This window comes from Apostichopus japonicus, chromosome 8 (assembly GCF_037975245.1).
Source record: "Apostichopus japonicus isolate 1M-3 chromosome 8, ASM3797524v1, whole genome shotgun sequence".
NCBI classification, from domain to species: Eukaryota; Metazoa; Echinodermata; class Holothuroidea; order Aspidochirotida; family Stichopodidae; genus Apostichopus; species Apostichopus japonicus.
Window position 1 is genome coordinate 20665372 of NC_092568.1, and position 24539 is coordinate 20689910.

Consider the following 24539-nt stretch of genomic DNA (forward strand, 5'->3'; position numbering starts at 1 on the left):
AACAAGTCAATTTTCATACATTTTATATGCAGCACTAATTTCTCTTTGAATTGTTCTTTCATATTAAAAACTCTATTGTGGGACCCCTCTGGACTGACTTTAACAAATATGATGGGTACTGAATAAGCTCATTATGTACAAATTAGATTTTATATCTATATACAAGAACTTAAATGGCAGTACAAATGAAAAGCTTTGTTTATGCATCCCATGTTTCCCCCCTACTTTGTTATTTTTATCTACTGTTTCTTATTATTGTTGTCACTGTCAGCTATTTACTCGTCCCTTTCTTGTTCCTCAAATCCTTCCCTCTCTGTGATCAGAGCTCTCTCCAAGATGACCCTCCCTTCCTTATACCTTTGGTTGTCCTCTGTGGCGAACTCGTACATCCATCCAAGTTTGGTCTCGCAGCTCTTACAGAAAACGTCTCGGACCATGTGCCTCCCAGTTATCATCATCCTGTCCTGGATGTCACTATACTGCAGGTTAACCACCTGCAACAAGATAATTGTGAGACTTGATTAGCATTCTGAAGATACATCAGGACCCTAACACCAGGGTTTTTGGGTAGCTGAAGGGTCTCCTCCTCCACCCCTAGAGAACAACTTTCCCATAGATGATCTCCTAATGATGATAACCTAATGTACAATGGTACTGGCATTTATGACCATCATATTGGCAATACTGAAAGGATTCACTGAGTATGGTATGCTAGTGTACAACTTAGACAGCAGTTCCTGATTCTTATATACCTTCAAAGAATTCATACAATGCAACACAAAGAATTCTCTGTAATGGTACTTTTGTATATTGTACTCTAGAATCACATTTTTTTCCACTTGCAAATGGAAAGGGGCCTTTTTGCTCTCTGTATGCTGTTATTCATTAAGTTTTAGTTTTTGTCAATCTGCTTTCCCCAAATCCAAAACGGTACTAAGATTAACTGGCCAAGTCTTTACCTTGTTAAATAAGAAAGCTCTTCCAGTTGACCCTGTGAAACGGGTGGAAAGAAGTTCAGTTCTGTTTGTCAAGTTTGTGTCACACTTGCCACAAGAAAACAATCTCCGACCTCCCATGTGCGCCAAGAAAATACGACCCATGATACCAACATTCAGTTGAAAGGATTGGCATGGAGCATAGAGAGCATCTACAAGGAGAAGAATGGAAAATATATAGATGACTTCAAACTTTGACATCTACAGACCTAGGAATACATCAGATGATCAGAGACTTAAAAATATATCATGAGCCTATTGTACCTTCCTGAATAGATGATCATGTTTGTTTCTCTTGCAGATGGCAATGTACAGTGGGCTAGTTGAGTCATAGTTTGTAACATTGAAATTCAGGTTTCAATGCTTTGAGTTAACCCCTTAGGTCTCATTCTTATAATTATAATGAATAGGCTAGTAAAATATGGGAGTTCCCATGCATTATGCTTAAGTTATGTTAGGCTACTGGTAGGGAAGCTGGTCACTTCACCCATTTTGCCCAACTGCCATTTCGACCAACCTTACCATTTTGACCAACCTCGATGGTCATTTCACCCAACCAGCTGGGTCATTTCACCCAACCTTGCTGGTTATTTTGCCCAACATTGATTAAATATTATATACTGCAATATAACGGACGGGGATACTTCTATGGGTTTGGTCAATTTATTAAGGAAACGTTCAGGATACGAACAGAATATTAAGAAAACTTGAAGTCGTGGTTACAGTCTGTAGGATGGATCAGTGTTTTAGGGGTCAGGTTTGATAGGTTTTTATGGAGACCGATTCCCCTTTGTATAATATTAGATTAACACTATGTAGAACTAGATTAACACCTAACTGCTGTGAACAATACCCGTGATTAACGCCTGGCAGACTTGATAAGGTAGTGTAATCCTTATACCCGAAATAACTGCTCAGACAATGATCGATATCGAACGGACATCACTTTATTTACCTACCACGAAGTAACATAACCCAAAATAAATCAAACTGAACTAGTGAAATAGAAAAAGTAATATTATTCTGACTGAATATGAGTAAAAAAATGGTTGGACGAAATGACCAACAAGGTTAAGCGAAATGACCATGCTGGTTGGACGAAATGACCATGCTGGTTGGGCGAAATGACCATGCTTGCTAATTGGGCGAAATGGCTGTTGGGCAAAGTGACCAGAAAGCACTTGTAGCAGTAATGTCCTAACTTACATGCCCTAAGTTCGCCACCTGCACTGCAGTACATTACTATAAGTACATTAGATAAACATAGGCATAGTCACTAGTGTTAAGTACATGTAGGCCTAGCATATTTACTAACACTAACAGTGAAGTTACACTAGTACTAGTAGTATAGTAAAAGCTTCATAATTGACGCACCCCTGTAATTGACGCATCTTCAATTATTACTAGCAACGATACAGCAGGCCACCTAAACTTTTTGCTGTCATGTAGAATTACATATTTCATGAGTTTGAATCCATTTCAGCTATTTGCTGACCAAATTGTGGTATTTTTTAAGCTTTTAACACCTTCCCCCCAGTTTTGCAAATTTTTTTTGCATTTGGAAATCTTACACCCTAAAAGTAACCAACAATACCTCAGTATGATAAAACCTCTCTCTGGGACTTGACCTGTCTGAGCTTAGAGGCTCAGAGCATAACAATCAGCATCTAAAGTCAATGGATGTATACTAAGGCCTACAGTACAGTTAGCTTATCGAAGGATGTGTCAATTTAGGGGTATGAAAGAACTTGACACGGCAGACATTTTGTGGTCAAATTCTGCTCAATTGTACGGTGCACAAGCACAGAACCTTAAATATTTTGAGATCATAACATTTCTGAGGAACTACACATATGAAAAACACATACAGTTGAGTGATTTGGTTTTTTCCTTGATAGACATCGTTGATCAAATCCTTAAGTGCGTCAATTATGAGCCCACCATGCTACTAGTAGTATAGTACTATAGTAATTTAGTACGTAGTACGTAGTACTACTACTACTAGGAATAACAATAACATTCGCCTTGGTACTGAACATTATGCGTTCAGATGCCTAACCTTATCGTGACATTTGGCATTGGATTAACTTTACAACCTTACTTCTTCCAGGCTTAGGTTACACACAAATGTAATTTTCAACATCTAACGTTGACTAGTGTAACTTCGGCTAGGTCTTACTTTGCATTTAGGCCTAACGTTGAACATAGGCCTATATCTTAGGCTAATGCTATGGCGTAGCGAACTAATTCTCGGGACCTTTAAATTTTAAAGCCTATGATAAAGAAACGTAACACTAAGTAACAGTAACACTACTAACAGTGTCAAACTATTCCTCGAATACGTTCTGATCAGCTCTGTATGATATTGTTAGTAACTATGAAACCTATTTACTTCGAGGCTGGAACGTCAAGATTCCTTTTTTTAAATCAGATTTCACACTAGTTTACAATTCGTGACGTTACGGTGCTTCTGATGTGTTGTTGTTCTGCACGTTCTCCCCGTGTATTCCCGCGTTTGTGCAGTTTACGTCACATGTCATGTCAGAAATTGGTTATGGCCGTTCATAGTTTTCGCGAGTAACAAACGATCCAAGAAACCAAATGAATTTGTGACTTATTGCTTGACACTCGTGTTATAAGAGTATTTACAGAAAAGATCTAGATTTTTTAAGAGAATAAAACTGAGTCATAACAAATAATGTGACTCTAATTTGTCAGTACTTCGAGTTGAAACAATATTCTGTAGGCCTTATAGACGGAGCTACTCAGCATCTTTGTACTGGCTGCAGGTAGCTTCCGTAGTTTTTTTCACGAAAAATTCAGCATCAATTTATTTCTCATTACTTAAAATTAAAGGACGCAGTGAGCTAGATTCTTCTTTAATTAATAATTATCTCCTCAAGTTACTCATTACTAGTTTTGTAAATCTATATAAAAATAGAAATCAACTACGTAAGTTAACTTACAAAATGAACTTTAGGTAACAAAACACTATACATAATATATATTGTAACACTAGGTCTTTTCGATCGTCAAAACGGTATAATTTGTAACACAATAAGTACCGTCACGATATTAACGGAGTTGTTTAAATATATCCACAATTTCTCTATTCATATCTACCGTTTTCCAGACAGGGGTTATAGGATCCAGATTTAGTAATACCTTGAAAGTATACTTCCATTGTATGATAGGTCGGTCTTGAACTTTCCATATGACAGTTTTAATAATGGTAACCTCAATCTTGATAGGGCTCGTATATGGAAATACGGAATTGCGGAACAACATGACAATTATGTAACCGGCAATATTTCAAACCATTTACCTGTAAATATATAAAGTGTCACCATAAATACGTATTATTGTTTATAACAAAGCGCTTAAGAAGTCAAGTGAAGTATAATTACTTGCTAAAGAGAGCCCGTCACTCACTTTTATGTCACTGAGTAGGCTATCTTTACTAAGTGACTCCCCTGTTTTTGTGAATGAGTCAGCTTTCGGCATAACGAGTGAATCGAACGAATCCAAGTTTTAATCAGTGTAAAGAATTTTGAATGGCAAAACTTCAGGCATTGAAGACTCGCACCAAACCGCGTGCGGCCACCTGAAAAAGTTAACTTTCTGTTGCTTGCAAGTGATGTTTTGTTCGTGTCGCTACAAAATGCAGATAGTAATGAAACGTGATACCGTACCTTGTTATCTTTAGCTGGACCTGAGATTTCCATCGCTGTATCGTTTGTAACCTGTGCTGTGGGTATTGACCGCATCTGTATGTACTGACTGTACACTATAGTGTCTAATTACCGACGTAGCAAGCTGTGTGTGTATTTTCTGGGATCGATGGTGGTGTCTAACACTTGCTGTTACACCTCATTCGAAACTAGGTCAGATTACCGGCATTAGACGTTTCTTTTTGCGCGAGTCTTCACATCCCTTAAGGTGTTAAATTATGACGTATTGTTGCAACCATAAGTTTGCCTTCAAATACATGTAACGTACGTGATACAGTTTGCGAGATAGCCTGAATGAGAGCGAGTTTCTTGCAATTAAGAATGGGAACCGGTGTACTTTTTGAAAAAGTCACCCAAGATGGAAAGCATGGGCACGAAACCAAATAGCTAATTGATCCACTCTCAAACCCATGAGTCCCTTTACATCGAGATTGTAACCGTCTCGGATCATGACGATGTTCTGTCAAGTGAATACCGTATTGGTCCCAAATATGCTAGATATTCAAATATGGTCACCTTTGGTCAAAATTCTTAGACTGTCTTAATTACAACCTTCTATGAAATTTTCCTCACTGGGACATTCATCTTGTGTCGGTTCCTTTAAAATTTCTGAGAACAATTTGGACCTCCAGGAAAGTACTTTTGAAAACTTCTAGCAATGATATCCTGCTATAATGAATTTGGGGCCTAAACTGACTACCTTTAAGGTTGAATCAGTTGGATTTTAACATTAAAAATACATACTTCAGAAAACTAGTAATAAAAATGAAGTTTTACATTAAGCATATAATGCACGTTATAGACAGCAATGCCCATATATAACAAGTTGAAAAAAAGGGCAATTCCTATACAACTTTGACATTTATTTATTAGAAAATATATACGGTGGTAGGTAAAGTCACATACTTTCTGTGTTTGAATATTGATCACATGCAAACGTCAGATTGGAAATCTTCATTACATGCTAATCTGAAGCTATGATAACGAACGGCATTGTTAGCCTCGCAAAATCAAGAATTCTGCTTTAACAATAAGCAATGATCGACAAAGGCATGCCAAAGATGGGAATAATTGAATTGAAAATGTAACCTGTCAATGACGTAAGTTAACTTTGTTTCACCGGGTCTTATAGAATACGAAGAAAATTGGAAGCTCGTGTAAAAGAAAGATAAAACAGCTTTCAATATTGACAATTGTTTATATTAAGCTGGTCCCTTTTCAAGCTTTTTACGTACCCTAGCTGATGACTGAACTGGCAGGAAATGCCTTTGCATTTAAAATATGAAGATTGTATATGAATACATATCAAGTGAACCTAGTGTATATATCTGTCAAAATTCTAAATCTGCGTTTAATTTGTTATAGTGGTATCCCATATTGCTTATGAAAATCACACCTGTTTTTGACAGTTTGAAGTGTTGAATATTTTGCTGACTGATGTAATCTAGCATCAAGATAGTTGTTGTATTAGGCCAGGAACATGATAACAGAACTATGGCCACGAAACAACTTACAGCACAACGTAAACGGATGTAGGCACACTGCATGCACAATATTACACTAGCCTGGGTCGACCACGAAGAATTGTACTACTAGTATTATGCAGATTGTACTTGATCACTAGTTAGTTACTACCACGGACATAGCCGTTCTCATCATTCCTTCACACTTTCATACGTCAGAAGCGACGTTTTGTTCCTCGGGCCAGTATATGTGTTTTTTGCCCGTTGTCTTCTGTCAATCAGAAATTGGAACTGAAATGATAAGCCCCTTCATAAAGCAAAATGACGAGTAACCATACAGAGAGTTCTCATGTACAAATACAACAGAGTAATGGTATTGGCAGACCGTCATGGAGGGCTGGATCAGTTCATGTGGACATCGATGCATTTGATGTGTCGATGGATATCGGCCATCGTCAAGCGAAAATTGGCAGTAGCAGCAATGTTAGGTCTGCCACTGGTAAAGCAGGTAGGCTGACAGTTCGAACAATTTAGGTCTAGCCTATTGGGCCTAGCCTTACTTTAGAGAATGAGACCTAGTCCTACTGTACAGTGCTGTGGGCTTAATGTTAGGCCTACTCTATTATTACTAGAGGCCTATAGTAGTGGAACCATAATGCATTTAAACAAAGTTAACCATAATTTAGTAAAACACTATAGTTCCGACACTGATGTCCAGGACCATGTTTTCAAAGAAATTCTCCATATATTGATCCGTTATCTTCCACATTATGTCTGTTATCTGGCATGTTATTTGTACCAGTTGCAAAACAGTGCTCATGTGGAAACCAGACTTATTCTATCAAACATTATATAAGCAGTCCCAAGGTTTACAATACTAACTGCGACCAGATCAAGGGCGGCGGAACCGAGGGCACGGAACCGGGGGCACCGGGGAATCAAGGGCGGGGGAACAGGGGGCACGTGCCCCCCACTTTTCCTCAGGATAAAAATGTGCCCTTTTTCTACATAAAAAATTGTACTCTTCATCACCTTATTAGGTCAGCGAAATTTCAGTAAGAGATCTAATCCTAATTTAGAAGTATTAATGAATTTCTGTGAGTCTCACTCAAATGTTTACTACCACAAGGCTTCTAACATTCTGGTGAGTGCCATTATGCATATTCAATTTGTCAAAAAAATCCTAATACATTTCCAAATATACATTGCTATATTACATTGTGACTTTGTAATAAGCAGAAGCCATATATACAGTAGCCTTCTATGAATAATGAGTTTAGTTTTAATATCCCATAACCTACCCCATCCTTTTGTATTTTGACATACAGTATTTCATTTGCTTTCATGCATGTATCGATCGCGTTTGTATGGACTTGGACTTTATAATGATTTCACCTCATTTTGTCTTGAAAGAAAACTTGTTCCTTGTTTCCAATTTGCACATTGGATATTGCAGTGCTAGTATGCATTTTTTCCTTGAGGGGGGGGGGGGCAGTGGCAGAGCGTCCATACAGTCAGAGGGGGCGGATGCCCCCCTGACGGACTCAAAATGACTGCTGGCGCCCTTTTCAGCTTTTTACCACTATTTACTTATTCAAGAATTATTGACTATTTTACTGCGCTCTCAATTACCTATTGACATTTGTCACATTTTGTTGGTGTAATTTTCTGACAAAATGGCGATGACACCTATTAATTCTTCGTTTATCTGCAAATTAGCAAGGCCCAGAAAGGGTCATTTCCGGCGATCTAGGGAGTATCTTTACTCAAAAAATTTCTGTACGCTCCGCGCCAACCTGTGGTGACGCTCCGCTTAGATAGTGTCAAAAGCGCCACCGGCCTACAGACCATTCTCGCCCCCTGATCATCACCCCTAGCTCCGCCACTGAGGAGGGGGGGCGTTGATGGAGTGATGTGTATACGCAAATAAGATAATACAATAAGAGTTATAAAGGGTACTAAATATCAGACTGCATCAGTCCAATCGAATTTCTGCAAAGTGCCCTTAGACGTCGGTGCCCCCCCCCCCCCCAGATTAAAAGTGCTTCCGCCGCCCTTGGACCAGATGCAGTGTAGTGAAAGGTTGAGCATTTGTTTGCAATCCAAGTAGGCTGTAACATTATTAACATTGAAAGAACACATTTTGAATTCTTCCATGACCCTGCAACTTCATAAGTGAAAGGCAAAGTGGGTGTCACAGTAACTGCTCCTCAGATCAAAGATAAGAATGTTGAACAGATAATTTTGTTTCCTTCATTCCATTTGAATGATACAATGTGAAGCCTTACGTTGTGTTTTCTCATTTCATATCAAGATTTGAGGCAAAGATCAGCAGTCCCCATTGACAGTAAAGAGTTTGTGTACAGCACAATACAACCATTCACAAGGCCACCACAAACACTGATTGGAAGAATATTGGCAGAACTGAAAGGTGTATTGGGGGAGAGTCAGGTATGAAACAGTCTATTGATATTTATAGCAAAACTGATAAATATGTCAATGTCCCTCCTCCCCCCCCCCCCACACCCTTTCTCTTTCTTGTTTTGAATGATTCATTTATTGTAACATAGCATTTGAGGTATGTATACTACAACAATAAGATGCAGAACCACTTGAAAGATGAATCCTAGCTTCAATATATGCATGGATGCCAAGTAGACTCTTTCCCACTCCACATTGGAGCATCCACTTATCCAAGTGCTTCAAAATATTAGCCATCTGTTGTTTGGAGAGTGAATATTCATGAGTTATTATGCCCTTCACTATATAAACTATATAATCAATTATTATGTAAGCAACGGTACATCATTGGTTAGGGAAGGGGGTTGTTTTCAACTGGTATATATCTTTTCCATGCCCTTTCTTGGGATGACACATAAACATTATATACTTACATTCAATATAAGAAATTAAAAAAGCACTGACTTGAGAAGGAAACACAGGTCAACCAATTTTGACATCTGATCCAGTGATCCCATTCCCATCACCAATCATATTCAACCACAAATGTGATCATGGTGTTGTCATTCAGATTGTTAAATTACCTAAAAATGTACACATCCCAACAGAGCATGTGTTGTTACATTTCCTCCATACGGTGGAGTAAATTTAGTTAGGTACACAGCTGTGTTATTTTATTGCATTATACTGTACAGGTTGTTTCATCTTAAATGTTTCGTAGCGGGGTTGTATCATTGAATACTGAATACTGTATGAATCGTTTAAATCAGTTGGAAACGAGAACATGTAATGTATGGACTGTATTTTTTTATATATTTTTTTCTGTTTGTTTTCTTATTTTGTTCACAGTCCTACAGGATATTATTTCTTGGACTTCTTACTCTTCTTTGTATGTTTATCTTGCTTCTTTGGTCTCAGTCTACAGACAGTATGGGTAAGTCAGAATGAATATCTATGAAATCAATGTACTTCCTCTAAAAGGAGGCACCCTCATAAATACTGTAGATGACTTTGGGTAGAATGTTAGGCTTGCTTTGTTCTAGTCAAAGGAACAAGAACATTTTTAGTGGTAGTGTTTCTACATGGAATGCTCTGTGAAAGCAAAATTGATGACGACGTTGGCTCCACTATATTGTAAAAGATGACCCCTGGTTTACACTCTTTTCAGTGAAAATAAGGGTCAAATGGGTGTAACCAGACCTGTGCCAATTGGAGCTTGCTGTGTTGTAATCTATCATTCATTCATACTTAGTAAAGATTCCTAAATCCTATTGGTCCATTCAGGTCAGCTGACCGTGGTTAATCTTTATGTCTGCTGGAAGGAAAAGCCAGTGCCTTTTGCACTGGAAAATGGTGATATCCACTGGCACTTAGCCAGTTAATAGCCTGAATTTAGATGCCCGCTAGTGTAACAAAATATGGCCTAATTGGAGAAGGATTCCTTTACCATATATATATATATAGACTTACACTACGTGCACTATGTTTTTCAATTAGTAATGTTCACTTTAATCATCTCTTTTTTTTTTCTCTAATCAGCCCTCACAGCTTACTCAAGTCTGCTACTGTTTGACCTTCTCTCTCTCTGTACCTGTCTGGTTACCATTTGGGTCACAAGGCAGAAACCAAGTAGTGCATACTCATTCGGGTAAAAAACAAAAATTGAAATATTTTAAAAGCTCAGAGAAACTTAGTTGACTTACTAGTGCATTACACACCTCCTTCCACACAAACAAATGAGCATATTTATATACCTATATATATCTATGTATGTATGTATATTTATCTATATATATATATATCACATAATGTACTTAACTAAAATACCATCATACTGCTAGTCTGCTACTTTGAGTTTCAAGGGTACGGCTCGCGTACCGATCATCAAGCAACTCAACCCGATCATCAGGTTGCCTGATGATCGGTACGCGAGCCGTACCCGTGAAACTCAAAGTAGCAGACTAGCAGTATGATGGTATTTTAGTTAAGTACATTATGTGATATATATATATATATAGATAAATATACATACTCCGAGTAGCAGTATGATGGTATTTTAGTTAAGTACATTATGTGATATTCTAGCTCTGCCTTATCATAGAGCACTCTTTGTGAATATTGGCCAGCATTATATGTGATGTTGAACTGTAGTGAAATCCATGTAATGTTCCTTTGGTGTGATTCATTTGCCTTTTCCTCCAGGTATGAGAGGTTCGAAGTATTAGCAGTCTTCACTTCCACGATGCTAGCAAGTTTTAGTGCAATATTTATCATAAAGGAATGGTAAGTTCCTCTACTCCCAAATTACTTACAGTAAAAATTACAACCCAAGTGAAAATGAGGTCATGTGGATTCATGAGTTTTTTTAATTTTTTATCTTTGATTCTCATTTCTTAGGCCTGGCTAATTAATCCCTCGCCTTTGAATGGAATCATCAATCCATGATATAAATATGAAAGACCTGAACTTTTCTTTAAATAATGCTTGAGAATACAACTGTGGATGCAGAATTGCTTGGAGTGGGGGTGAGAGACAAGTATCATGAATGCTTGTGCTCAAAGCATACTGGAAGTTTCCAATATGTACCTTGTTTGAGCAAAATTGTGTTGGCTGATAATTTCTAGGGCTCAAAAGTTTTTCAAAAGACCCCCCTCCCCCCCAAAGATTCCCTCTCTGAATCCACTTCCTGTAACAAATATTACCAGATTGTAGCTAATTCAACACAAACTGATGCGTTTCAGCTTTTGATTTGTCCATACAGTACAGAGAGAATATTCAGTCAGCCTGACATTCACACAGGTCGACTGATGCTTGGGGCTGCTCTTGGTCTTTTCTGTCACATGGTGGTTACCTACGGCAATCGAAACAGCGCCCTCAATCATGTCAGTACCTCCTCTAAGTCCAGCTGGTTACAAGAACACTTTGCCGATATCTGCAAAAGGTAGTTTTAGCCCTGAGGAATTATTTTATTTTCTCTCTCTCACTCTATTTTTCCTCCTTAACTATATTTCCTTGGCAGTGAATAATTTTAACGGTCGTCCGGGCGTCCGAGACGACCAGAAACATCGTCGGGCTACCAAACTTTTTAAAAATAATAAGGCAGGTAGTCCGGCGGGACTACCTCATAATTTAAACAACAACAGACTCAACTGCTGTTGAAATAAAGAAAAAAATGTCCCAAGTTACTGCCGAATGCATTCAAATATTTTATATTCTACCGCGATCACACCCCCAGGCCATATGCCTCCCCCCTCCACCAAAAAGTTTCGTACATCGGCCCCTCCACCAAAAAGTTTTGTACATCGGCATCGACAAGCCTAACACACACACGTATATAGACATTGCAACGTTTCGGTGCCGACAGCAGCTCAGTAAAATTCAAGCAGTTGTCTTAAAGTTAATGCCTTTTTGTTTACCTTCGTTGCTTCCCCCACCAGTTGCTAATTCATCATAATTATTTAGGGACTGTTTTATTTAATTTCAGCAAATGTTTTATACCTTGAATCAGTAATAGTTTATCATCCTCTTCGCTTCGCGCTGCCCGCGGCGAATGATCGATCTTTTATTTTTACACAGTGAGTCAATGGAACTCTCGTATTGACTTAACTGTATGTGAGAGAAATCACACACTAAATCTCCATTGACTTGGTCGCCGTGAAGCAGGCCATCGACTTGCCTAAAGTCGATTTAATTATGTGCGATCCAGATAGCCCTGTTGATGCAAAGTAGTGGGATCCAATTCACAAAGTTACTTTAACAAACTAATGACATAACATGACGTTTAGCATATACCACTTTAGAAACAGGAGTAATTGTCAATCTGGTAGTAAAACTTTTTTATGAATGGAAAGTTTTTTTTATTAATTTTAATTTGATTGCACGTGTTGCGGTCGATCACATCATCACAGTATGGTTGTAGGCTACTTATAAAGCCTATCTAGAGAGAAATGTCATGATTCATCCATAATAAATAAATAAAAAAATAAAAAAAACCGCGAATAAGTTTAAATCGCGAAGTTTTTTGGCGGGATTTTTTTCCAGCGTTCGTAATACACAAGTTGCGAATAGCTTATGCCTTGTTTTTGTTGGATTAAGGAGTTCGTTATTACTATTACAATTGACACACCTAGTTGAATAAAGCACCGTCGTATGAAGTAAATATTTGTGAATAACTGTATTGGAAAATGTGGCGATTTTTGAATAATGTAGAGCCGCCAAAGAAGAAGAGCAAATCGGCAGAGGAAAAGAGAGCGGCAGGTAAAGAATATGACCAGACGAAGCGTCAGCGTTCATTTCAGAACTCCTGGCAGGCTCACCCTAATTTCAAGTTATGGCTACGCTACGATAAGGAAACAGCGCTGATGTTCTGCAACATCTGTGAGCAATGGGCTACATCAACAGGCCAAGCCATGGGCAAAACCGAGTTTGTGAAAGGGTGTTCATCACTGAGAATCGAAAGCCTCCACAAACATGCCAAGAGCGAAACCCACACCGGAGCGGTGGCCGCGAAAGGCGCTGCCGAGGCCCCTCCCGGTACGTCAACGGCCGACAAGCTGCTCCGGCAGATGAATCAAACGGTAATCAACCGACTGGAAGTCATGTTTCGTACATGCCATTTCTTGGCTAAAAAGGCACGCCCATTCGCGGATTTTGTGGAGCAGTGTGACCTGGATGAGGCAAAGGGGGTAGATGTTGGTCAGACCTACAGAACCGAACCAAAATGCAGGGAATTCACTGACGCGATCTCGGAGATCCAGCGGCAAAACCTCGAGAAAGAAATTTCAGACTCCAAATTCTTCTCTGTGATGTGTGATGAAGCCACGGATGCGGCTGTAGTGGAGCAGATCATTTTATTTGTACGGTAAGCATCTCTCATGTGCGGTGACTGAAAGACGTGGTGTGTTGGGGGGGGGGGGGGGTGGTTGGATGTTTGGCAGACCTGCGTTCTAATCAATAACCATACAGTAGGCTATAGGCCCAATTCATTTTCAGTGCTAATATCAATGTGAATAAGTCAACCTGTCCTAAATTTGGAGCCTATAGTATAGGCCTACTGAATTTTTTTAAACAGATTAATGATTTGCAATTTAAATAAGTTTACATGCTGTGTGAGATTCTGTAAAATTTGCAAATTCCGGGCCAATACCGATAATTTTTTACAGATGAATGTTATTTTCATGAAACTGATTTTACATGCCAGGATCGGGGGGGCTCAAAATAGCCTACCACACTGTAGTATATGCGAATTTCGAGCCTATACCGAAATTTTTTAATTAAACTGGTTATACATCTCGGGGTTATTCTAAATAGCCTAACACACTGTAGTTTATGCATATTTCGAGCCTATACCAGTATTTTTTCATAAACAAATCAAATCAAATTTTATTCTTGCAATTTATTGTTAGGTTTCAAAATGATGGTTAGTTTTTCATTTTATCCATTCACGATCCCAAAGAAACTAAGCATTATACTGATGTGTAGCTCATATTTCTGTTATATTTGTTATTTCAGGTATTCAAACTATGGAAAGGTAACAACCAGATTCCTCAGCATTCAGAAGTTGGAGAGGGCCACTGCTGCTAACTGTTATGGAGAGATCATAGCTGCACTTCACGAGTATTGTGGTATCCAGGAGCCAGAACTTTGGAGCAAACTGGTCGGATTTGGGAGTGATGGGGCATTGGTCATGACTGGAAGGTGGAGTGGTGTGGGAGCACGCATGAAGGAACATCAACCAAAGCTTCAGACAGTACACTGCATTGCTCATCGTCTTGAGCTAGCAATAAAGCAGGCATCCAAGAATGTCCCGATGGTGTGCAAGATGGACCAGTTCCTGATCAACATCTTATTATTCTACCATAACAGTACTCTGAATAGAGGTCTGCTAAGACGCACAGCAGAAGCGTTAGGAGTTACCAGGTTCATACCAACCAGAACAGGTGGAACAAGATGGATTGGTCACACACAGAATGCACTGACCAACTTGTTGTCTGGTTATCCTGCGATTGTGCAACATCTCCTGGAGGTAATCATTGCTTTGTACTTAATGCTTAAGCTTGTCACCAACAACATCACCATTATCATAACTTCAACAAACTTAGGCCTATTGTATTTTCATGCAATTATTTATTTAACACTCTCAGATCAAAGAACACAACCAGACAAGCAATGATTCCAAAGGAAAGAGTGCTGGCTTCCTCAAGTTATTGCTATCCAGGCCATTCCTTGGGTTTCTCCACTTCATGGTAGATGTAACCAACATCCTGGGACGACTCTCTCGTACTTTCCAGAGAATGGACATGAATTTACCTGAAATGCCCAAACTTGTGAAAGACACGGTGACCTCTCTTGACAAGTTGAAATCACAGTAAGTGACTGACAATTACCTCCACTACTTTCTTATCCTTAGTTATCAGAACTTGTTTGGTTTTGATTTTGAATGTATACGCTCAAATTACTGAAGTTTCACTTTTCTTTCTGTTAAAGACAAGGACCTGCATTGAGACAGTTCCAGAGGGCAGCCACTGACGGTACGTTCCATGGCCACAAGATCGAGGGAGAGCCAATCAACAAAGCCGAGTGTGATCTTGCAGTCACCAGCATCACAGAGGCTATCAACATTAGATTTGACATTGATGCCATACAACTTGCAGTAGCCAAAGTCATCAATTTCAAGTCCTGGCCCATTGAGGCAGAAAGAGGTGGGTTTTTCGTGTGCATGATTGAATCATGTAACATGGTATGATGAACAAATTTGACATTTGATCAAATGTAGTTCAGTATTCCAAATCTCCAGTAGGTTTGTTTTTCTTTTCTTTCAGACTTTGGTGATGCTGAGATTGCAGAACTGGTGGATTACTTCAGCCCAGTCCTTGAAAAAGCTGGCACGAACACAAATTCAATCGAGATGGAATGGTCAAGTGTCAAAGAAAGTGCTTACACAGAGTGAGTTCTCAATTAACAAATCAAATGTTTTGTTTGTTTTATATAATAATTATATCACCCTGTCCCCCTATCTATGCAAACCAAGCTCTTTAGAACTATTCCTAGTGATGTAGTATAACAGCACCAACTCAGTCAGCTAACTTGAACTTATTCCATTTTTCTCCACAGCTACAAACCAGTGTACAATGCATCATGGGAGCAGCTTGGAGTCAAGTATTGAGTCGATGCTGAAAATCTATTTTCACTGGTGGATCTCATCCTGACAATCCCTGCTCACTCTGTGGAATGTGAGCGGGGATTTAGTCAGATGAAACGCGTGAAAACCGACTGGAGAAACCAGCTGACAAGTACCGCACTAACTAGTACCCTGAGGATACTGATGGAAGGGCCGAGCATTAAAGAGTTCGACCCGTTACCGGCGATTATCTTCTGGAACTCAGTTGCCAAACGTGTGAGACGCCCCTTCCAGCCCCCATATGGGAAGAGGACCCCCGCTGTGGAAGCTGAAAAGGAGATAGTAGAGAGTGATGATGGTGAATGATGATGATGAAAATCCTGTGGTTACAGTGCAGAGTGGTGATGATGATGGCGACGATCCTGTACCTGTAGTTTTGTAGAAAATCAATACATCACTGACTAGTCCCACATCTTGTCTAGTCCTTTATTCGAGTCATTGTCAAATCTACTCCGAAATTTGGAAGGACTACCTGGTTTTGCGCAGGACTACCAACCTTTCTTTGTTTGGTTGTCCTTCGGACTACCTCTTGAAATTGCTTAAAATTATTCACTGCTTGGTGATTAAGATATGTACTGTACGATGATAAACCATTGAATTTTTAAAACTAAATCAAAATGTTAGATAAGTTTGCTCTAAACAAAAGCACAGGAAAATGTGGAAAACACTTCAAGTATTTTAAAACAGTGGTTATTAATTTGCACTTCTTTTACAGTTTAAAAATTATTCTGCAGGCAAGATGGTTTGGAACTGAAAGGGATAAAAAAGCCCAAAGCATTCATTATCCATACTAGCATTTTGTTTACAAAAGGAATGGGTAAACATGCATCTTGAGAAACTAAAACGCAGTCAGTCTCATAAACGTTTGCGATACAAATATCTTTAGACAACCATGCATTCCATGTTGAAAGGACTTTTGGCCATCCCTTGCCCAAGTTAAAATAATATTACAGAGACCAAAAGATTTAAGTCAGAGAATTGGTTGATCATTTCAATAATTATTCTTGTTCAACTCACTGGGGCAAACAACTGTTTTTTTTTGTAATTTGACTAGGGTTGTAGGAAATTCCAAAAGAAGTGGCAATAATTGTAAAATTGGCCCATTTTTTACCTTGGAAAAGTGTACTAGGATGATAACTTTGTAATATTTTGTACTTTGTGAACTTTGAACCCTGTTCAATAGCTATCAAGTCAGATAATAAATGTGGTGGTTTTGGTTTGGTCTCTGATTTTGCCATCTGTTTGACTGTATGCCCCAATTTGTCTTCTTCAGCTTTTGTACTGTCGTGCCTGGTCTAGACCATCTGCTCCTACCTCGGATCAACCCATTTGCATTGGTAGGCTTCGGTGGCGCCACAGCGCTCACCTTGGCCGATTTTCTAATCGATGTCAAGTGAGTATTGGGTTTGTTCTGCTCTCAGACGAAGTGCGATTTTTAAAGCACATCAGGATTCTGTCAATGTGAAAAATATAGAAAACATACGAAAAAAGAAAGAAAGAAGGAAATTGAAAAGCAAAATGGATAGATATTAAATTATGGAAAAGGAAAATATAGACGATATGATTTGACCCTTTGGGACACGAAATCAGCAAATGTATTAGACACCCAAAGTAAAGTCAGGAACCACCCGCTGCCGCCTGCCTGCCCACCCACCCACTACCACTCCCTCTCTGTCCAGCCCAACAGTTTTATTACTTCAAAAGTTGTCTTGCTAATGCAGCTGGTCATGTTTGCCTTGAACAGTTTCCTGCAATAATTTAAGCACAAAACACCCGTTACTTTGGCGGGGTGTACAACTTTGCACCATGTTGCGTTTAGACCTAATTGCAGGCCTAATATATGATCTGACTATGTGTCAGAATGCACCATTTTGACATCTAATTAATTTTTATTTTGTGAGAGGACTCCCCAGGTCCCCCTACCTGAGAGTCATGTCCTAGGGCCTTCCCCCTTCTCCAAGAAATCCTACAAACGTCGGTACGTACTATGTAATGCAACACTTTGTTTTAGGCAAAATTGTTTATCATTGCAATTAACAGAACAGGAAAACAACACAAACATGCATCTGGTCTGTCAAGCTGATAAGATAGGTCTCCACTTTTGCACAAATTCTCAAAAGTTTTATGAATTTTTTGGTGCATTTTCTTGGCCTTCAACTTCTTGTTTTTGTTAACCTACAGTAACTACCATGCTGCTGACACATGGGCATCATATGGGATAGCTTTCATGTTAATTGGTACCATGTTCCCTTTAAGTGTCTACAGCGGCACAATATTACTCCAGACAACACCAGCTTACATCCTTGGGCAACTGGACAAATGTCTCAGAGAGGTATGAGCAAATTCTTTCTCCATATTGCCTCGTAAGTGTAAACGTAGTGCCTACAAATATGCTATCTAGAACAAGAATGGTCACATTGGAACAAATATGGCTCATGAGCTCTGTTTTACTACCACCATCATTGTTTTTGTGTGTTTGTGTTTTGGGGCTCTTCTCATGAGAAGTTAAATTTGTTGCTTCTTGTATGAAATAATGTGAAGGAAAATGGAACTAAAACAAAGTTTGTATCATAAGATTACAGTTTTTGTTATCCCAATCATCTCCACCTTCCATACTCACTAATTTGTGGCCCTGGATTTATTCTCATCCCAAATTTCTTTTCACCACTTACTTTGAACCTTAACAAATTTGTAGTCTATATAGCAAACCTTTTCCTATCTTTTAGTTCCTGGAAAGAACGATTCTATATTCCCTGAATCCTCCTTGGACGCATTCACTCCGCAGGCCTTGGTAGTGACGTCTCGTGTCGATCCTTTCAATATGAACTGTCTTCATGTCTAGGTCTGCTAGAACTTTTTAGAAACCCTTGTTAAAGTTTTTTTATTCAATTTACTCATTTGCAGGCTTCTACATTAGATGGTGTTTTGGAGTTTAGAAATGAGCATTTCTGGACGTTATCGTACGGTACTCTTGCCGGCAGCCTTCATGTCAGGGTCAGAAGGGATGCAGATGAACAGGTATTGTGAAGTGACTTTTCTCAGACTACATTAAAATCCATTTGAATGCTTGCTTTCTGCATTTGGATTTATATTGTTTTATCAAGTGTTTTGGTACTATTCTTTTCCAATATTTCATAGCCATGCATATTATCAAGGCTAAAAAGTAGTCCAGTCTCAGTTCACATATTCATGACAGAAAGCTTTGAAACATCGCAAAAACAGTTGATGAAATTTGATACTGATATAGGGAAAAAAAAAATTAAAAATTGAATGGAAGTAGTATAATTGCTCACACACACTTACCATTTTCATTTGTCTAAGTTTGATCAATCAATCTTAATTTTATTTCTATGTGAACATGTCAAAAGTAACACAGGTGACACTGCAGCTGAAAGTTTACCCTGCTTCATTTAAAGTGTTACTTCAATTTCCGGGTAATATGTTTGCATCCATGGTCAAATTTCAAAATCAGGATTAAAGTCTTGTTGCTCACAGCACTAACATGTGTACCAGGCTTAGGTCATCGTCATGGCAAGCTCACTAATACTGGCATTTTCCTGTGTGGCTGCAATGACAACAGACTATTGTAAAGATTGTTCGGAGATGTAGATACTGCCTGTGACATGAACAGGAATCCTGTTTCGCAGTAGACCATTTTCAAATTTCTCTACGATCCAATCTTCAGATTTCCCACGGGTACCTTAAAGTCCTTGATATCCTTGGAAAAACTTGGTACTGGAATTTTGATATTTTCCAAGAAAGTCCTTGGAAGTTGACATTCAAGGCAAAAAGTACCTGAAAAGTCCTTGAATTACGTTATTATGCCATGTACTGTGAGGTTGTTAAAGGCTATGGCAGTCTTCCAGTTAAGTTAGTTCTGCGCTGTTCTGAACTCTTACTTGACCTTTTTTTGTGAGGGCCTATTCATATTTGGAGACCTACATGTTTATGTGTCTATAGTCTCTTGTAATGGGCTTCAACCTGCTAAAGAACTGGAAGTCGGTAAGGGGGGTAGCATCCCTTGCTGCCAGAGATAATATGATCCCCTTCCGGCCTTCCAGTACATTGGAGGTTACATCCACAGATCATCATATGGTAAACTGGTGACTGCCCGGTGTTGTGACGTTTGTATGTTCCGAAGTCTTTATGATCATATTGTACAAGGAGGAGAAAGAAATAATAACCATAAATCAGCTGAAATTTCAAAGGAAAATGTTTTAAAAATTTATTTATTTAGATTGACATGTCTCTAGTAAGTCATGGCAGGACTTTTGAGGACTAGTTCATCTTCAAAATGGTGTCAGATGGTCCTTGAAAACAGGCTTATTTTGTCCTTGAAAAGTCCTTTAATTATGTTTTCAATATTGTGTGGGGAACCCTGAGTCTTATTTGATGGCCTAGCAGTCGCTGACAAAGGCCTTAACACTTAGGCCATGAATGTTTTGGCCTGCGGCAGTTGCAAACAAAGGAGAATATTGTCTATTAAAGTAATTCATTTAATTTGGAAATGAAACAATCAAATATGTCAGACTTATTTATTTAGGTCATGTTTTGGTCAAGTTAATGCCATAGCAAAGTGTCTATCAGTAGGTGTGTCTATCTGTCTGTCAATCTTGCTCGCAGGCCATTTGCTCTGTCCTGAAGAAAGCTTGTCCAAGTTGTTGCCCTTATCAAAGGGCTCCATTAAAATTTTACACATAAAGTAGCTCTATAAAGGTCTGCAGGTTGTTTAAATTAAGAAGAAGAATGGGCAAGAGGGAGTTTTGTAAGGTAACCTAAAACTGTTGCCCCGGTGTCAGTATGGATTCACTACATGGTTAACTAGTTAACTACTTAACATGGTTAACTAGATGGTAAATATCTGTAGGTCAGATTTCCATGATATCCATGAATAGAGAACTCCAAGCCAACCACAAAACACTTGGCAAACTTTGCTGTTTACAAAGGAGGTTTCTTACCAAGAACCTCTAATTTATTTTGATACTGCAGGGAATGATTTTAGTGTTCCAATTATCGAGTAGCAGTTTTGAGAGCTTGTAACTCTGTCTGTTGTAAATCAAAACTACAATGCATCATTTGCACTTGTACAGCAATTTGCCCATCCTGTGTAGAATCTTGCAATGCTTAACTGGATCCGTTTTTTTTCCCTGTACTGTACTCATAGCCATAGCATTGTACTTTTGTGTGGAAAGGCATCCACAAATGTACTGTTCCATAATTAGGTTTAATACAAATACTTCTCTTTGCAGCTGGTCTTGGCCCATGTTACCAACAAGTTGTCCCACTTGGTGTCCCCGCTCACAATTCAGATTATTAAAGATGACTGGACCAGGGTTTCAGCAATGTCTTCCTTCAGTAGTGGACACCTCGATCCAAAAGTAGCACCCCCTGCGCCCCTACCTAGCCAATACTCCGCTATAGCTGTTCCGAACAATACCCACCACGGACAGATGAGTGCTCAACATCTTCTACAGCAGAAGAGGCTTGGCTCGTTGGATTCTTTCAAGTACCCAAGAGCTGCCAGTACGCCGTTTACAACTCCGAGTAAAGATTCTGCCTTCAGTCTTAGTATGACAGAGCCGAGCCCAATTCTTCCTAATACCGGGGCTAGCGTTCCTCGAAGGACCACCGTCGAGGACAGTAAACTGAGAGGAATTTTGAGGTCCGCACCCTACTCTAACGTTCCGCTGGCTCCCCCCAGTCAGGGTGAACGATCAGTTAACCACAGAACAGAAAGACAGGCCGATGGCAGCGCCTTCCTGGACGTCGGTCCAGAGTCTGATATTTCATTGACAGGGAACAGCCAGTATAGAAAAATGGATCATGCTCCACAAAGGTGAAACAATGCAGAGATGATGATTTGCTCTGGTCTGGATGCATCGCATCCAGCGCCTTCCGGGACATCGGTCCAGAGTCTGATATTTCATTGACAGGGAACAGCCAGTATAGAAAAATGGATCATGCTCCACAAAGGTGAAACAATGCAGAGATGATGATTTGCTCTGGTCTGGATGCATCGCTCCACAATGAACTGCATGTGTGGCATTACGTAGATTACTGAACTGATTGAAAAATATCCACAACTCCTCTAGAGGTTGACATTCAAAATCAGGAGTTGAAAAATATTTAATGTAGTCATTGAAAAATATCTTCATTATACTTAAGCTAGGTAATCTTTCTGGACATTCCATAACTTTGGACTTTGTGATACGTTCTGCAATTTTACAAGACTGCTTCTCAGCTAAAATGTCATTATTTTTTATCTTTAAAAATTGTGAAGAAGTGTTTCGGTGAAAATGTGTTACATTCATAAAGGAGATAACACCTAGGTATGCATGCATCCTTCGTTCCGATATTGCAATCCACTGTAGCTCGGGCACAGGAAATGGTTTGGGGGGGCGGGTGGGGGGCAGTGAGGGGAATGGCAAAGAGGAATCACAGTCAGACTGTTGCGTTGTGCCAAGTCCAGATGTTCCTGTATCCATTTGAAAAGTAACAATTTTGCCAAGGTATTACATTAATAACGAGACAGATGGTACTGTACCTGGTGTTTCCTGATCTATTATAAACCAACTTTGTTTTTTTATGTTCCATTTACAAAGGCATGCAGTCGAACACAATAACCAGGTAACACGGGACAGTCATGTGTTATGTAACAAACATATAATTTTTATTTAAATGAAATTAATTAACAGTTAAATAATTCTCACTGATCTGTTCATTTGTGTATTTACTTAAAAGTCATTCAAATAATAATAATGCAAAATTTTTCGATAAAAGTGGCGGTGCTGACCTGGAAAAAACAAATTACGATCCTCTGTTTTAACTGCTTTGATTCTCATTGTAACAGAAGATAGAGAGAAAGAGAGAGATAGGTAGTATGATGTGGGTGTGTGAAGTTTGTGTAAGTAAGCTCTCTAACAGATCCTCTGTGGAGCCTTTATAACACATTCATCTGATGGTGATATCCATATATTGAACAAAACATATTTAGATATTAAGAGCTCTATATTGCCCATAAAAAAGTGTACAGAGGGTACGAGATTATCAAAGTAGTCTTACTACTAATCTGATATCTGATATTCAACTGTTTTCTAAAAAACAAAGCTCATTGAGGACTCTTTCCAGTCCAAACTGGAATTAATTAGATATTATTATATCTATCTTTTTCTGTGAGTAAATTTCAAATAATTTCAATGGTTAGTTTTTACTTAAAACACAGATTGATAAAAATAGCACTGCTGACATAATGGACCAGCAGTTCATTCGTTCTGTATGTCTTATACTGTCTTTTCCACTGCACTGTCCAACACAATCACATCAAGTGAACAATTCTGTTGAGAGGTTTCAGAATACTGCTGCTCAGTGGCGTAGGAAGGTACTTTTGAGTGTGGGGGGGGGGCTGAAAGCTGATGCCTGGGGAGGGGTCTAAGGGGAGGGGGTGTCCCTCTCCCCTTTGGAAATTTTTTGCATTCCCAGGTGGCCTCGGATGCAATTTGGTGCAATATAGCACACTTCAACCCACCCACTCCATTTTGTATATAATTTTGCATTTCCACCTGGCCTTAGATGCAAGTTGGTGCTCCAAATGAGATTTTTTTCTCATTTGGAAATGAAAAAGGGGTTTTCTGACTTGCGAAGCGGGGGGGGGGGGGGGCGGAATCATACTTCCGCCCCTCCATATTTTTCACTGGGGGGGCTGGCGCCCCCAGCCCCCGGTTCCTACGCCCTTGCTGCTGCTTTGTTATATGACTATTTTAGCGTAAACTCAAAACCAAATCATTAATAAAAATGTTCTTGTTTTTATGTATGTGTAAATCCATCAATTTGATGTACACCATCAAATTACAGATTACTGAACATGAAATGTTTTGAATCACTGTAAAAATTAACTTTATAAAGTCATGGATCTTCTTCTTTTTTTTGGGGGGGGGGGGGGCAAAATATTAAACCAAGAGTAAATTAAGTATTTATTGCAAAATGTGTTAAATCAATGAAACGAAAGATATTTTATATTTTAGCAAATTGATAGATATCGCACATTTGAAGCTCAATTTGGTGATCTTATAAATTGTTAAAGAAAGTGGTATTGTTTTCATGCTTTTTTTTCATGCAAACCGTTTCATTAACGATGACCTAAATGCAATCAATTTTTGTTGAATTGATACTGTTTGCGAGCAATTCATACACTCCTTAAAATATATTCAAGCAACTGCTGATATTAACTATTCAACAAATTTTTCCTTATATGTGTGGTACCCACTTCTTGATCAAAGTAATTGAAGTAAGTAAACTTCCAGAATATTTTTCGTAGAGATTTTGGTGATTTGCTTTTCTGAACAAATATTGAGTTATCAAAAATGGAAATAATAGTTGAAGTTAATTAAAATGTATAAAGTCAGCAATGTTCCCACCTAAAGTTATGATTTAAATTAAAGGCATTGAAGACTCGCCCCAAACCGCGTGCCTCGCTCTGAAAAAGTTAATTTTCCGTTGCTTGCAATTGAAATTTTCTGCTTGTCGCTACAAAATGCAGACAGTAATGAAACGTGATACCTTGTTATCTTCAGCTGGACCTGAGATGTCCATCGCTGTATCGTTTTTACACTGTGCTGTGGGTATTGACCGCAGCTGTATGTACTGACTGTACACTAGTGTCTAATTACCAAAGGTAGCAAGCTGTGTGCGTATTTTCTGAAATCGATGGTGG

General features: G+C 38.9%; 3 protein-coding genes across 3 annotated transcripts; 2 read left to right on the top strand and 1 right to left on the bottom strand.

Moving 5' to 3' along the window:
* Positions 1-275: 275 nt before the first annotated feature.
* Positions 276-2235, bottom strand: LOC139970531 (protein yippee-like 5). Its single transcript, XM_071976310.1, has 3 exons — positions 2202-2235; positions 960-1147; positions 276-494 (listed from the first exon to the last, which is right to left on the bottom strand). The coding sequence occupies exons 1-3, from the start codon at positions 2233-2235 to the stop codon at positions 276-278; spliced, it is 441 nt and encodes a 146-aa protein (XP_071832411.1).
* Positions 2236-6231: 3996 nt separating this feature from the next.
* LOC139970994 (zinc transporter 6-like) lies at positions 6232-24048 on the top strand. The gene is made up of 10 exons (XM_071977114.1): positions 6232-6697; positions 8504-8640; positions 9499-9583; positions 10189-10297; positions 10852-10932; positions 11411-11590; positions 17103-17222; positions 18011-18161; positions 18734-18847; positions 21079-24048. The coding sequence occupies exons 1-10, from the start codon at positions 6511-6513 to the stop codon at positions 21667-21669; spliced, it is 1755 nt and encodes a 584-aa protein (XP_071833215.1). The 5' UTR covers positions 6232-6510; the 3' UTR covers positions 21670-24048.
* Positions 11605-17086, top strand: LOC139970995 (zinc finger protein 862-like). Its single transcript, XM_071977115.1, has 6 exons — positions 11605-13510; positions 14515-14674; positions 14793-15016; positions 15136-15350; positions 15471-15594; positions 15763-17086. The coding sequence occupies exons 1-6, from the start codon at positions 12834-12836 to the stop codon at positions 15812-15814; spliced, it is 1452 nt and encodes a 483-aa protein (XP_071833216.1). The 5' UTR covers positions 11605-12833; the 3' UTR covers positions 15815-17086.
* Positions 24049-24539: the final 491 nt, after the last annotated feature.

Bases quoted from the DNA above. Each gene is read 5' to 3' on its own strand.
- LOC139970995 (XM_071977115.1), top strand. From the start codon at position 12,834: ATGTGGCGATTTTTGAATAATGTAGAGCCGCCAAAGAAGAAGAGCAAA. The intron at 13,511-14,514 runs GTAAGCATCTCT...CTACCATAACAG, and splicing joins CAGATCATTTTATTTGTACG to TACTCTGAATAGAGGTCTGC. The intron at 15,017-15,135 runs GTAAGTGACTGA...TTTCTGTTAAAG, and splicing joins CTTGACAAGTTGAAATCACA to ACAAGGACCTGCATTGAGAC.
- LOC139970994 (XM_071977114.1), top strand. From the start codon at position 6,511: ATGACGAGTAACCATACAGAGAGTTCTCATGTACAAATACAACAGAGT. The intron at 11,591-17,102 runs GTAGTTTTAGCC...TGTCTTCTTCAG, and splicing joins TTTGCCGATATCTGCAAAAG to CTTTTGTACTGTCGTGCCTG. The intron at 18,848-21,078 runs GTATTGTGAAGT...TTCTCTTTGCAG, and splicing joins GAAGGGATGCAGATGAACAG to CTGGTCTTGGCCCATGTTAC.
- LOC139970531 (XM_071976310.1), bottom strand. From the start codon at position 2,235: ATGTACTGCAGTGCAGGTGGCGAACTTAGGGCAT. The intron at 1,148-2,201 runs GTAAGTTAGGAC...TTCTCCTTGTAG, and splicing joins AGGTGGCGAACTTAGGGCAT to ATGCTCTCTATGCTCCATGC. The intron at 495-959 runs GTAAAGACTTGG...ATCTTGTTGCAG, and splicing joins GAGCTTTCTTATTTAACAAG to GTGGTTAACCTGCAGTATAG.